General features: G+C 34.3%; 1 protein-coding gene and 1 non-coding gene across 2 annotated transcripts; both read right to left on the bottom strand.

The window, feature by feature from the left end:
* Positions 1-3,187: 3,187 nt before the first annotated feature.
* On the bottom strand, positions 3,188-13,400 carry LOC142636122 (uncharacterized). Its single transcript, XM_075810210.1, has 10 exons — positions 12,898-13,400; positions 11,112-11,155; positions 9,831-9,972; positions 8,948-9,074; positions 7,343-8,001; positions 6,019-6,352; positions 5,455-5,725; positions 5,218-5,316; positions 4,339-4,794; positions 3,188-3,659 (listed from the first exon to the last, which is right to left on the bottom strand). The coding sequence occupies exons 1-10, from the start codon at positions 13,094-13,096 to the stop codon at positions 3,318-3,320; spliced, it is 2,673 nt and encodes an 890-aa protein (XP_075666325.1). The 5' UTR covers positions 13,097-13,400; the 3' UTR covers positions 3,188-3,317.
* LOC142637749 (small nucleolar RNA snoR97) lies at positions 10,612-10,716 on the bottom strand. The gene has a single exon (XR_012844874.1). It is a non-coding gene; the product is annotated as a small nucleolar RNA snoR97 (small nucleolar RNA).
* Positions 13,401-15,334: the final 1,934 nt, after the last annotated feature.

Here is a 15,334-nt window from a genome sequence, read left to right as displayed (position 1 = left end):
TGTATCTGCTTTGACTACTTTAAGTCTTTAACCTCATGCTCTGTGCCTGTTTATGAATTGATTTGCTTCCTTCCAAAATTTCATTTTTTAGACTTTACACTGTCTTTACTTCTTTAATCATCCCCCAAGTACATGCTCTTTCACCCCCAAATAGTTTTTCCTTGAAAACTCATTCATGCTTAGGTCCAAAATTCCAACAATTATCACATTGCTTCACCCTTGGCATGCATAGTGTGCTAACTTCAGAACACATCAACAAAAAAATTTTACTGAATCAAAAATATCAATCATTGCATTGGTGCTGAATTTCAGTGCAAGATCTTATCTCTCTATTTGTTCAATAATATTCACTTTCATGATGACATTGGAAAAGTGGCCAAAATGCCTATAAACCCACGTAGTTCAATGTCTTAAATGATCTGGAAAGTATATAGCCTCCTACGGTCTTTAAATTGGAAGAGAATGTTTTATAGGCTTTGAATGCAAAAGCCAAAGAAAGAGAGATTCAATTCAATACACAAGTTGAAGTGGCTTGTGCTTGTAGCAGAGGTGGGACTTCAGGCTTTTGTGGGGTATTGCATGTGTAAGGGGCGTGAAGTCACAAAAAGGAAAAGTGTTTGTTGGTGATCCCGAGAGAACAAAGTGAGCAATGACACAGAACAAAGCCTCTCTTCCTCTAAAGAGAACAAAGACAGGGAATAAATAAAGCCCTCACTTCCTCTTCTTTCTTTTCTTCTGACAAAAAGGAAGGTTGTAAGCTCAGCCTTCGATTCTATGTGTGAATACAGACATAGAAAGCGTGGTCATGTAGACAAATTTTATGAAACTTTAACTGGTCAAAAAATAAAAATGAACCCAATTTTTCATTTCTGGTAAGATCCTCACAAAGTTATCGATCAAAGATGATCAAAGGGCAATGCATCAAATAAACATCAAAGTGTGTTACCACGTCTTTCAATGAAATTTGGACCGAACTTGTGTGTGTGTTACCATAAGAAAGGGCATTTATCAATTTTTTGGGACATGAAAACATACAAGAACTCTTGAATAAAAATTGAAAAGAGATGTATAACTAGAGTTCCTACGAAAATGATAGGATATTTGGCACCAGAATAAAGGGTATCTCTATCATTTTGATTTGGTTCTGAATTATCTATTTTTCTCAACAATTTCTTCTATCAACTGAAATTGGTAATATCATAAGAAAAAACAATTATAAATTGCACACACATATCCATTATAACTACTCAATTCAAGTAATGAGGAAAAAAAAAACAACTTTAGAGAAATATTGTAAAATAAACATTAATATAAAATGTGTCTTTCTCTTTCTCCTTAATTCTAAAACAAAATATACATTGTAAACACCTACAAACAATCACATCATTTACAAAACTCAAAAATCTACAACATTTGACCTTAACATTAAAATTGTAATTGTTGTTGTCACTCAATATAAAATGCATGCCCCCCTTCCTTGGTTGTAGTCAACTCATACGGGTTAAGATTAGATGAGACAAGAATAAAAGAGCTAGGAAGGTATCGTAGAAAGATTGAAAGTAAATAAAATCATTTTTGGTTTGTTGTGAAATAGGATAGCACGAAAGACTATAGGTAGGTATATATAAAAGAATAAGAGTGCAAGAAGTGAAAATGGTGAATTGAAATGCAAAGAATTTTGTGTATATATGTGAGAGAGAAATAGTCTTGAAACATTGAACCAAATGAAATAAAAAGTCAATATTTAAATGGTTCTTATCTCTAATGTGACACTTGAGTATATTTCAATTTTTTTTTTATAGAATACGCCACTTGACAAAACCTCATACTTTTTCACATGAAGTCTCTGCTTTTATTATATATATATATTTTTTTATATATATATATATATATATATATATATATATATATATATATATATATATTGATTGATGATTGGTAGAGCTCAATTTTGGAAATGATCAAATAAGGAAAAGCATCTTGTACATTGAATTTCTCCCGAATCAAATGAGGAAAAGTATGCTTAGGCCATGATTTTCTCCTAAATCAAATGAGGAAAAGTAATAAAAGCTCAGTATGAGGAAGTAAAACGAAATAATAAGAGAAATGATATGTCCACAACATTTTTACAACATTTTTACAACAAATCCTAAGTGGCAGGATGTTACTGGTTGTTATTGTTGGGGCAAAAAAGTAATCTTAGTGTTAGGTTCAAATTTGAACCAATAACAACTAACCACCTATGATTTGTTGTAAAAATGTTGTAAAAATGTTGTGGACGTAGCACCTCTCAAATAATAAACTTAGGACATGATTGTCTCCTTTGTATTATTAGTATATGAAGGAGAAATAGTCTTGAAACATTGAAACAAATGAAACAAAAAGTCAATATTTAAATTGCTCATATCTCTAATGTGACACTTGAGGATATTTCAATTCTTTACTCTTTATGTAAAGAATGCACTACTTGACAGAACCTCATGCTTTCACACATGAGGTCTATATATGTATATTGATTGATGATTAGTAGAGCTCAATTTTGGAAATGATCAAATATGGAAAAGTATCTTGTACACTGAATTTCTCTCAAATCAAATGTGGAAAAGTATGCCTAGGCCATGATTTTCTCCCAAATCACACAAGCTCAACAGAGTATCTCGTACACTGAATTTCTCCCAAATCAAATGAGGAAATTTTAAAAAAGCTCAGTATGAGGAAGTATAACGAAATAATAAACTTAGGCCATGATTATCTCCTTCGTATTATTAGTATGCTTAGCTATCATCTTGGACTACTTTGGGTTCTCTTCAATCACATAAAAGACTCAGCAAAAGAGTATATTCCAACTAACAGAATATTTAAAATTCTTTCTCCTCTTTATTTCAAAATTTTAGTCGTGCGTTTCCTTCCTCTCTGAGATACAGATGGAGTGTTTAGTTACCAATATATGGTTAGTGTGCGGAACAAGGCACTGAGACACCTTTTGCCAGTAATTAAATGTTGTACCTTGTCAACCAAGTACTCGGGTGCTTGTAAGCCACATCATGAAATTGTTACACAAATAAGCAAATATGAAACTATCGAAGGTGAAACTTATCTAATGGAGACCATACTTGTGATGGGTTAACTTGAGTTTTTTGTGATTGAAATTGAACCAGATGCCAAAACTTAATGCAAAGAAAGGAAATTGAAAGCCGAACACCACCCGATGCATTTGATAGAAAAGAAATTGGTTATTCATTTCACAAAGAAAATCGAAAATTTTCTATAGCTACTTCAATCGCTTACATGCGAAGGGGTTAAATTCACATTTTCTTTCAGAAGTTTGTTGTCCAATTGAGATGACCCAGTTGGGGCTGCTGATAGGCACCAACCTGTGCCCCCGGAGCAGCTGCAGCCACACCAACACCAACGTTACCACCCATAGGAGGGCCTAAGTGGTGTGGATTACCAAGTGTACCAGGCTGTGGAGGAGGATGGTACATACCAGGAAATTGCATATGAGAAGATTGTGCAGCAGCTGCATTAAAGGAAGCATGACCCGTGTGGGATGGCATATAAGCACCATGAGGCGATTGCCCAGGCATGTTGTAGTATGGAGTGGATTGCATGCCTGGAAGCTCTCTAGGGTTCTGAATCCAAATTTCGGATGGCTCGGCCTGCAGTTTCAAATATTCAAATTACCAGCTTAGTTCTAATCCTCACAAAAATGAAATTCCCAAAATAGATGCATTCTAGTTGCTCCCGAACTTAGGAAAACTAAAATTTATTTGATTAAAAACATCAAAGGTTAAGAGAGAAGAAACCCAAGCACGGGCAAGGTACAATAGTGGACATGTCTCTAATGCAAACTTGTGCATGCATTGCAGAGCTTAACCAAATTCAAATACGTAGATTACTATCCAGTGAAAGGATTTTACAGAGATTCACATCCAAATGGCAGGCACTAACTATATACACAACACAACAAAATGCTAAAAGATGAGGTAATGGGGACTGAGCACCATCATCAGCTGGTTTCTAATTGAACAAGTCAGCATCCAACGCTTCATAACAAATTAATATACCTATATATGAACAAGTAAAAGAGAACATAATCAAAATTAATATTATAATTTCTAGACACGTTTCTCTTAGTCATGAGTAAAAATTTGGAAACCAACTTGTTTCCTTTATGAACTAAGGTATTGGACAACAATGCTAGAAATAGGATTGCTAAGATATAACAGGACATGCAAGATTATAACTAGGGCCTCCATACTAAACTTCTTTGAAGTAAACCACTAAAATGCAATTGTTTAATGCATCAAATAAATAAAATAAGATATGTATTTTTACCTGTGGATTTGGCACATAAAGATTTCCATCTTTGTATTTGATTCGAGATGAATCATCAAGCCCAGTTGCACCACCAACTACACCAGGAGCATTGATAGCATATCCCGTTGGATTAGTAAAATTTCCAAACCCTGTGGGACTGCCAGCAGGAACAGGCTTAAACTGTTGAATTCCGTACTTCAGGCTGTTTGCATTTAAATGGGAACTACCTCCAGGCATCAGCAAGTAACTGCTACCATTTGATGGGTGAGGATAGGCTGGGTTACTAGAGTAGCCAGGCATGGCCATTGGCGAAACATAGACTGGAGGAGGAAACTGACGGTGGTATGGCATAAGATTAGCAAAATGGGAAACATGAAATTGTGGGTACATCTGTGCTACAGGTGGCTGTTGCTGCTGTTGTACCATAGCAATTGTTGATGCAGGGATACTGTTGGCAGTATGTGAGCTTAAAGCCTGAAGTCGTAAGAGAGATAATAAAAAATCAATTAAACTGGTAGCATCAAAATATTAAGAGATGTACCAAGTCAAAATAAATTGGTTTTGCATAGCACATTGCAGAATTATAGCTGAAGGGAAAAGCCCTTTACATTTTTTTTTTTTAAACAAAAGACCAAACTTCCAAAAAATAATCCAGATTTGAGTAAAATAGAAAGTTGTTTATTGATCACTACTAAAGATCAGTTGGCAAACAATTATAATGTTCTGTAAAATATCCTTCTTCGTATATCAACACATTCCCTACAAGATGAGACATACCTAAGCTGCTGTAGTGCATCCATAAAAATAAATATTAAATCAAAAGAGGTTTTGTTCATACAATTGTGTAGCGATATGAGAAGCAAAATATTTTCCATCAAAATAAGCATTCAAATTTACCTCCTGAGGAGATGGAAGACCCTGACCGCGTACAGTTTCATCCATTGTGGAGGGTCTAAAATAGGGGGTCAAATCATAACCAGTTTGAGGATCATATGCCTGCATGAAAACCAACACGTCATATTGGATCATAGTAAAAAGTGAAATAACATGCATACAATAATATCATTAATTTCTGTATACACGTTGATATAGCAACTAAAATTTACGAGGTGGAAATCAGAAAAATGAACTCACCGAAAAACCTGGTATTTCAGGAGGATCTTGATGCTGATGCGATTCTGAAGGGACATAGGATGGACTGTTCTCTCGAACCAAACCAATATCTGCATAATTCTCCAAATTCTGAGGGCTTGTGGATTCTTTTTTATCAGACAATTGATGCTCAGCAGCCACACCAGATGCCGGAGAATCAGATCCAGAATTTCTAACTTGGTCATCAAGTAACTCTGCCGTCTTGCCACCAGAAACATCCTCACCGGAAGACTCTGGAGCTGACACCAACAAACTGCCATCACAAATTAACATATTAATACTTGCCCAAGTTATATATTATATTGAAGGAAATCACTGAATATCCAAATTGCTCAGATAAATTCCTAAAAGAAAAAAAAAAAAAGTATTTATAGAAATGATCATTTCAGATGTCCAATTTTTTTTAATAAGTGAAAAAATTATTAAAAAAGAGAATAAACTTTATGTATACAGGATGTATATACAAAGCTATCCTCAAGAATAGATTTCCAAAGTATTACACTAGCTCATGTAAATAATTTACAGTATTTAGAAAATAACACCAACCTTGCAGCATCTTCACCGTTTAATTCTTCTGTAGTTCCCACCGCTTTGAGTCCAGAAGCAAGATTCATTGAAGAATCTAACTCTGTCCCAATGCTGCCAAAGGTCAGCTGACATCTATCAGTTTCAGGGACTCGAATATGCTGTGCTATGATCACATTCTGATTTTCATAGATGTGTACTCGTGAAAGCTTATCTTGCAGCTTAGCTGCTTCAGATTCCAAATCCTTGGATTTCTCAGCAGGAGGTGAAACAGATTTTGTAGGTGTTCCAATCACTCCAGGGTTGCTAACAGCTGACTTTTGGCTTGATTTAGGTTTCCACTTATGCTGAGAGACTGCATTAAATTCATGATCAATTCACGAATCAAAGGATCTACTGATGAAAATAGATCCCCCTTCACAAATAAGAAACAATTGCACAATCTTTAATGGTTGACATCATTCCTTTACAAGTAAAATGGCAGCTATTACCAACAAAGTAAAAGTAATTTCTCCAATTACTTTTGAGCAAATTGGAGCAATAGAGGTATGCATAACTAAGAGAAGATAAGCAGCTACTTTCATGCATCAAATCATTTGATAAAGATGTAAAATCAACTAATCGGGGTAGACCACAATAATTTGTGTTTGCCTTTCTAACTTATCGAAAATCATAAACTCTGTAACCTTCCTCTTTGGCATATCCTTCTTCATTACTTTTTTTATATAAATAATCAAATTTTATTGAAAAAACGAAGACCACCTCATGTACAGTGTATACCAAAGGTTTTTTTTTTTGATAGGTCAAAAAAAAAAAAAAACTTTGATATACCAAAGGTAGCCTAGAGAATTCCTTCTTCGTTACTTTTAACTATATTGTTTTAAGCTTTCCACTCTGTTTTCACTCAGTCAACTTGAATTAAATCAAGCTTTTCAAAAAAAAAAGGGATAAATACACAAGTGCATCTATTCACATGTTTATGCTATCTTGCCAAAATGGATCTATTCAGCCATGACCAGAAAGAAGTTAGAACTTTAGCCTGGCATCAAAAACTCATAATTCCTATGCCTGAAACTTTGACTAATACAGGATTACATAAACTTATTCCTGAACTTGCACTAACAAATTTCAAGCAATCAAAATCTAGTGAGGGTAGACAACTTCATTTTGAAGAAATATTTCTATTTTTTTTTTAAATAGCAAGTTATACATACACCTAGTAGGTCTAGAACCCTTAACTACTGTCCACCCTATTCTTATAGATGGAGGCCATTTGAGATAGAGCTCAATGATCACTTTCAAGGGACATTCAATTAACAATATAACTCATGTTTGACAAATGTACCTTTTTGATGACCCACAAGTTGATGCGGCCTGCTACTATACTGATTATTTAATAATGGGCGGTTGACTGGCATGCTGGGCATAACAGAATCAGTTGTAGTAGCTTGACTGAGTTGGTCAGTTCTGGAAATGGCATTGAGAGGTCGAAATGATTCTGCAGAGGAACCATCCTTTCCCAATATTGAATTTGAGAAAGAACTACTTGGTACAGATGACTGTTTGACAGAGTTTTCAGAAGACTGTCGACGAACACCGACGACACCAACTTCACGTTTAATAGCTCCAACAGGGCCTGATGATCTGGAATCTGGAGATGGTACATGAACTGGATCTGTGGAAGAGGAATACACCCCAACAGCAGAACTGCTTGATGCTAGAGTTGCAGGACTTGGTTGGGAGTTGTTTGGCTTCACTGCATGCAGCCGTGAACTTGCATTTGGAGTTGAAGCCCTTGCATTTGGAGTTGAAGCCCTAGCATTTGGAGTTGAAGCCCTTGCAATTGGAGTTGAAGCCCGCTTTTCACCTAATACTCCTTTCCCATAAGTGTCACTTGAATTGGCATCTTGAGCATGTCTAGGGTATGACTCAGTTGGTCCATTCAAAGTCCGAGATGAACTCCGTCCACCAGAGGACTTCTGACTGATTGAGGTTCCTGATGAACTGCAAAGAGTACAAGAGAGATATATGAATGACATGATTATGCAGTACAGAAAAAATGCTTAGTCAGGAAAAAATCTCACTCCTTCACAGAATTAGTTGAATTCATTGTTCTCGAAATCTATTTATTCCACAGAGAGGACCAATCATCAATAGGAATCAGTTTCATATTGGTCCCAGTTTTGTCTAAGCTATCAATGAGCATATACTAATATCAGGAAAAACAAAAAAGAAAAAACACCAACTAAGTCCCTTGATTTTGTCTACTCTATTCTTCTCAATTAAAAAATTTGTATCCAAGCTTTTTCAGGCACTAACATGTTTTCCAGGTGATGTCTTTCAGAGGGTACATCACTTAAAACTCTGTTAATCCTAAGATTCATTCATTGTACTTCATTTCATTGTATCCCATTTCTTATTTCTGCCATCTGAGAGTACATTTGGAAGAGCTTATTTTCATTGTAAAAGTACAGTTACACCTAGAAAAAGTGAGGCTTTAAAAGTTGTCCATAAACTGATGATGAAAATAAGCTCACATTTTAAGTTAAACAGACTCTATATCTCACAAATTACCAATCATACAGTAGACATAATATGCTGGACTGGAGAAACAGAGCATACTACATGGACTAGGAAAAAAATTCAAAATTCTTTGTCCATCATTTTTCTCAGGCTTCTATTCTTCAGCTAAAAGCTTAAAGCCCATGAACTACTTTTGATATTCTATTCATTTTTATTAAATATAACACTTTTAAAGGCCACCACAAAAAGTTCTATGTTTGTTTTCTTTATATTCAAAATTAAGGAATATATATTGGTAAACAATTTTTACAGATGCTAGAGATGTGACAATAGATTCATTGGTCACAATAATATTACATTTACATTGAGGCACAGATAAAGCAATAAGACTATATACAGCTAACATACAAACAATAAAGAATCATACCCCTTTTCAGAAACATTTGAGATCACTTGCTCATTAGTGGACGTAGTACATTGCAGCAAAGCGGGCTTCACTTCTCTATCCACATTTCGATTAACTCTGTTGTCTCTCACAACACGGAACTTGATGCCTGAAAATAGTATGAAACTAATATTAATCAGTCTATAGCACAACAAAGATAAAGCCTACTATCTACTTGTATAAATAATTTATGGGCAAATGCGAATTTCTCATGTACATATGTGAATTCGAAGTAAAAATAAAGCTTCATGGATTGCATAACATGAAGAACACTGCCAGGCAAAGTTTACATACGTCCAGTAATGCCAGAATTATAGCAGGAATCAGTGTAAGGATGAAAGAACCAAGACTCAGTTCAAAGGAAATCATTACAGCTCGCTATACAACTAATTGATACTTAGCACTTTGATCCTTAGGACTTCAATCATGATGTGCTGTAAAGCATGTATACCATACACCCTTTGTTTGTTAACTATTATACACTTCAAAATAAATCAATCTTATAGTCATTAAATATTTGAGTACATGTACTTTGGATAGGAAAAACACAAAACCAGGAATTGTAAGATCAGAAACTTGGCCAGGCAATGTATTTTACAAATTGACCGACTAAAAACAATTGCTCTGATTTAGATTTTAAAACTAAGAGTTAGACAGACAGAGTTTACTGCCATCCATTAAATATTCATATTCCTGAGTAATTTTTAAGCCTTAAAAAGAACAATAAAAAGAAGGGGTAAGAAGCATATTCAGAAAACACTAAAATTGAAAATCCTGTCTAAAGGATTAATAAACAAGTTATTTACCAAGACAAAACAAAAGTAAACAAAATATATTAATAAATAACTATTGACACTAAAATTACCAGGTACAGATTTCCGTGTATAGCCTCCTCTCCGGACATTACGATCAGAAAATGTATGAAATTTCATTGCTTGACCATTCATCCCTTGATCAACACTCTCAGAATGTCTACGTGGATCCACAGGAGCCTTGTACCCCATATTCTAAGCATAAGCACATATCATTGTTGACAGGATGTTACTTAGCACAAGATTCCTCTTAAACAATTAACAATTTTAACTAAGAAGGAAGTACATTTAATATAAAAGAAAAACTTATGTGTAGACTCTAGAAACAGAACAAATAGATATCTTAAGCCTCTAGACAAAGCTGATTACAAATAGGTATCTTAAAAACTGTTACCCCTACCAAAGTTTTTCATTTCAGGGGAAGACAGAACATAAGGGGGGCACATTTTCAAAGGTCAAACAATTCTTTTACTTTTACTGGCCAAATGTTCAAAGAGATCCAGAATGTAGTCGCACATTGCATTCATAAATCAAATAACCACCTTCATAAGTACAAGCACCAAGAAAGTGCCTCAAGGATAACCTATGCGCAGTCCTATTATGTTCACATATATCAACATAAGCCATAGATAAAGTGCACATGCTTTCTGCCTCTTTTTAGACACAAACATCACTTTCCGTTAACATGATACCCAAAAATAAAAAATGAATTCAGAACAAGTCATGTATGGGTAATATAAGATGAAAATAAAGTTAAGTTAATTTAAAATATTTAACTAGAGAATAACTTTTCCAAGCTCATGAAAATTACAAGCATAAACATATTTTCATCATTTGTGTGGTGTTGTCATTAAACTCCATTCATGGAATACAAAAGATATGGAACTGATAACAACAGATAATTTATGGGTTATTCTGGCTCTAGACCCAACAAATAGGTGAGAGTACAGTTAAAATTCAAAGGGCAACAATAAGTAAATAGCTCAACATCTTTCAAAAGATTAAAGGTGCAATAATATGTCATTGTTTAGGGTAACTGACAGTGCATTGCACAGAAGGCCACATCATTAGCAGCACAACCAACCATAAATTGTTTCCCTAAGAACTATGCTCCTCTGTTCAAAGACCTAAGAAATTGCATAAAACTCAATATATTCCTACTTCCCACAAGAAAATATTAAATTCATCCATAAATGATGTTTTAATAAACCTCCATGTCAAAGAACATATAGAGAATGACTTACCCAAAAAAAGAAAATATAGAGAATGATTCAAGAAACAATGACTGAGTTAAGAATAGCTCATTAAAAAACAAATAACACATAAGGTCATACCTCCTTTCGCTTGTCTCTTTTTCTCTTCACCTCATGAAATGGATCTGAGTAGAAACAAGTAACAATACAAGAAAATTTCATTAAATTACAATTAGAAGTGCAAATCATAACAAATGAAAATTCATTAAAAAAAATGGTAATTCAGGAAGTATTCTATAACTTTTGTTACAAACATTTGTTTTGTAGGCAAAAAGATTGTCCAAACAAGTATTCTATATAGCATGTAGATTAGCCTAACCCCCATTATGCCACGTTCCCAAGCAGGCCATACCACATGACTAGGATCAGGCTAGGAACAGTTAAGGTTTCTGTTGCTTGGTTATCAAATAACGGAAAACATGTCCAAAGTATTATTGATCCCATTCTACAAGTTTTAAGCAACCAAAATGAGCAATCATTTAAGGAATTATGCACAAATTAAAGTACTTGTGTCAAGCTTTTAGTTTTAAAATAACTTAATTAATGTGTAGTATTTAATTCCAAAATCTAATAACGAATCCCCTAAGTCAGTATGAGTGTCTAACTAATAATGCCCATTGGTCAGACACAATGCAGGCTCACATGCTTAAAGTGGCAGCTAAATTCTACACATGACACACAATCTTTAGCAAAACTTTATCCCTGAACCCCAAATTTTCATCACCACATTATCTCAACAAAATGAGAAGTTAAGCTAGAAGCTGAGTGCACAAAAGAGTGCTTCCTGACAAACTCTGAATTGTGTTGCGTGTAAGGCAAAGCTGAGTGTACAAAATGCAACCGATAACAAACCAATGTCAGCACATAACATCAAGCACACCACAAAGAACGCTAAACCAAAGAAAACAAACACAATAGTCTATAGAAAAGTTAAAAACATAGCAAATTGACCTTAGTTTACTAGTTCCCATGAACAAAACCTCAGCAAAAACAACAAAAAATACAAACTAAATACCTAACACAGATGAGACCCAAAATCTAACAAGTAAACCCTAAACAACCTCCCCCCCCCCCCCAACACACACAACATTAACCAACTCCCAAGCCCAAAACTAAGAAAAAACAAAATCCCAATACCCAAATTGCACAAGAAACACAACCAAAAAACCAAAAGAAACACAGTCAAAACCTAGAAAGCACAGACACAGACATGCGTACGGGTATGGACGCATGCAGTGACAGGAGTAATTTCTGAATAAGTAAAACATGAAACAGCCGGTATGACACAATGACACAATTATTACACAGATACAACACCACTTGGCCACAAATACGACAGGGGGACGGCACCCTAAATGAAGTGTCCATGCTTCCTACGTCAAAACCAACGTGAACCAAGAAAAACCCTTTTAACCAAAGCAAGCCCAAAAATCTAATCAAGACCCTTGTCTTTACCCGGACCCGATGAAGAAATTGGAAAGCAGATAAAAACAGAGCAATGTGAACCATAACTAACACATAATAATTAAACCACAACCTCGAAGCTCAAAATCAGTAAAACAACAAAAACCCATTAACCAAAGCAGACCCAGAAACCTAAGAAGCAAATAAAAACAAAGCAATGTGAACCATAATTAACACATAATAATTAAACCACAACTTTCAATCCTAGAATAAGTAAAACAACAAAAACCCATTAACCAAAACAAACCCAGAAACCTAAAAACCAACTAAAAACAGAGCAATGTGAACAAAAATTAACACACAAACCACAACCCCTCCGAGCCCCAGAATCAGTAAAACAAACAAAAACCCACTAACCAAAACAAACCCAAAAACCCAAAGGAATTGGAAAAAGAAAGCAAACCTTGGTTGAGCAATTTCTGAGTGGTTTCATTAGGATCCATGTTGGCTTCTTTCAAAGCCGCATAGATATCCAATTCAGAGTGATTGCCCACGATTTCTTTGATGGATTGGATCGTCTTCCTCACCCCTGCTGACAGTTTCTGAGTCCCACCGCCTCCCTCGATCACTCGTGACCCACCTCCGCCAATACCAGTGACCATTTCAAAAACCCCCACAAAAGAAAAAAAAAAACAACAAAATATTCGAAAAAATTTATAATTGTTTGCTTTATATAATTTTATATATATGTACTAATATGTGCGTGTGTATGGGGTGGAGAATCAAAAACCCTAATGATGTGTGGCTTTGCAGTGAGAGAGAGAGAGAGAGAGAGAGAAACTAGGGTTAGGGTTTTGGTGATTTTTGAAATAGTAGAAGTAAGCAAAAGAGAGAGAGAGAGAGAATGGAGAGAGTCTTTTTTGTTCAGTGGTGTTTCCGTGTTTATTTGGGGTTACTTTCGAAAACACTTTTCTTTTTTCTTTTTTCTTTTTTCTTTTTTGAGTTTTGGGGGAATATGAAATTCTTTGGTGGGATAATTTGGGTGTTTTGGGGTTTTTTTTTTTTATGCCTTCGGTTTTTGGGTTTAATTGCAACAATGACTTTTTTTTCTTTTTTCTTTTTTTGTGATTGGTTTGAGGGGGGAGTGATGTGGGTGGGGTTGTTATGGTGATTAGGAATAGGAAAGGCAGTTGGGGATTGAGATTTATTTCCCTAATTTTTCAACCTTTTTTTCTAGTTGTATGGGTAAAAGTTTCCTTAGAACCTTCCTATCAAAAATATATACAAAAATTTTTTAATACAGCTGTAACTCGTTACTTAAATTACTTTTTTACTTATTAATAATTTAGTACCAACCAATAGAGACTTGCCATTTGGGATTTGCAAGTCCGACTTAAGACATTGTGCAGCCTATGATGACTAAGCATATTCTTATATTTTGAATATTAATAAGAAAATTATATATTTAATATTTGTAAATAAAATTTGAATATAAATTTATTTACTAGTAGGAGATTAATTAGTTCTTTCGACATTTGAGTATAGGAGATTAATGAGTTCTATACTCTAAAACTGAGGAAAACGAATAGTCATTGTTGCATCCAATGAAAATATTTTTCTTTTTTTTAGTTATTATTTGATAAAAAAATTATTTCTTATTTATTGATAAATATTTGGGACTTAATTAATACTGTCATTGGTACAAAGATATCTATATTGATAAAAATTTAGGGGTCTAGGCAATTTTCTAATTACCTCATGCATTGAGCCAATACTTGGGATTTATTATGAAAATGCTATGGACATAGCATTTCTCTTAGGGTCCGTTCGGTTGGAGGAGTGGAAAAGTGAGAGGATGGAAAATTGTGAGGGGATGGAAAAGTGGGAGGATGGAAAATATTTAGTTTTCCCTCTTGATTGTTCGGTTGGAGGGGTGGAAAAGTGGAAGGGTGTAAAACTTTTTTGTTCGGTTGGAAAGAAAAATGGAAAGATGGAAAATGTAATTTATCTAAATTAACTATTATATCCTTATTACATAATAGGTAAGAAATATATTTATTTGTACTTATTACATAATATAAAACTTATCACATCATATGTATAAATTTATATTATTATTTATATTATTATAATGTAAAAATTAGATTAGGTCACGTTGGAAAAAAAAAAAAAAAACAAGAGAACGTTCAAGTAACGTTGAAAAAAAACAGAGAGAGAACGTTCAGGTAAGGAACGTTGAAAAAAAAAAGAGAGAGAAGAGAACGTTGAAAAAAAAAAGGTGAGAAGAGGGTATTTTTGTAAAAGTGCTGCCATAACACTTTTCTCTCCAGATTTTCCTTCCGATTTGGAAGGGAAAAAAATGTGGGCTCAGAGAGAAAAATTTCTCCCGATTTTCTCTCCTTCCTATTTTCCTTCCCCAAACAAACAGTGAAAAACAGTATTTTTCACCCTATTTTCCTTCCTCTATTTTCCATCCTCCCAATTTTCCACCCAAACGAACGAACCCTTAGTGTAGAACTATCATCCTCCAACCGAGTATATTGTGATTGAAAAGACTCTGTAACTTTAGTCATATCACTAATTTTTTATGAGTAATATATCCACAAACTATTTTACAAACTATCGCTATGGTCAACTCTCATTGGTTCACATCTAGGTCAACAACTAACATTACTTTTTTATTTACCAATAATCATTTATCATATTTACAGTTTGTAAAAAAAATTATAAAATAATTTATAGATTTAGCATTTTTTTTAGATAGTAATGTCATTTTTCAAATGAGTTATATAACTTGATTAAATGAATGAGACACATTCATAGTTTTATAAATTGTTACATAATGGATTGAATGAGAAAAAATGCTTAACCTACTACCACTAATTGTGTGGGGAGTAAAA

The sequence above is a fragment of the Castanea sativa genome, chromosome 5 (assembly GCF_040712315.1).
Source record: "Castanea sativa cultivar Marrone di Chiusa Pesio chromosome 5, ASM4071231v1".
NCBI lineage: Eukaryota > Viridiplantae > Streptophyta > Magnoliopsida > Fagales > Fagaceae > Castanea > Castanea sativa.
The sequence above is the reverse complement of the archived record's forward strand: the minus strand, read 5'-3'. Positions and strand labels throughout refer to the sequence as shown.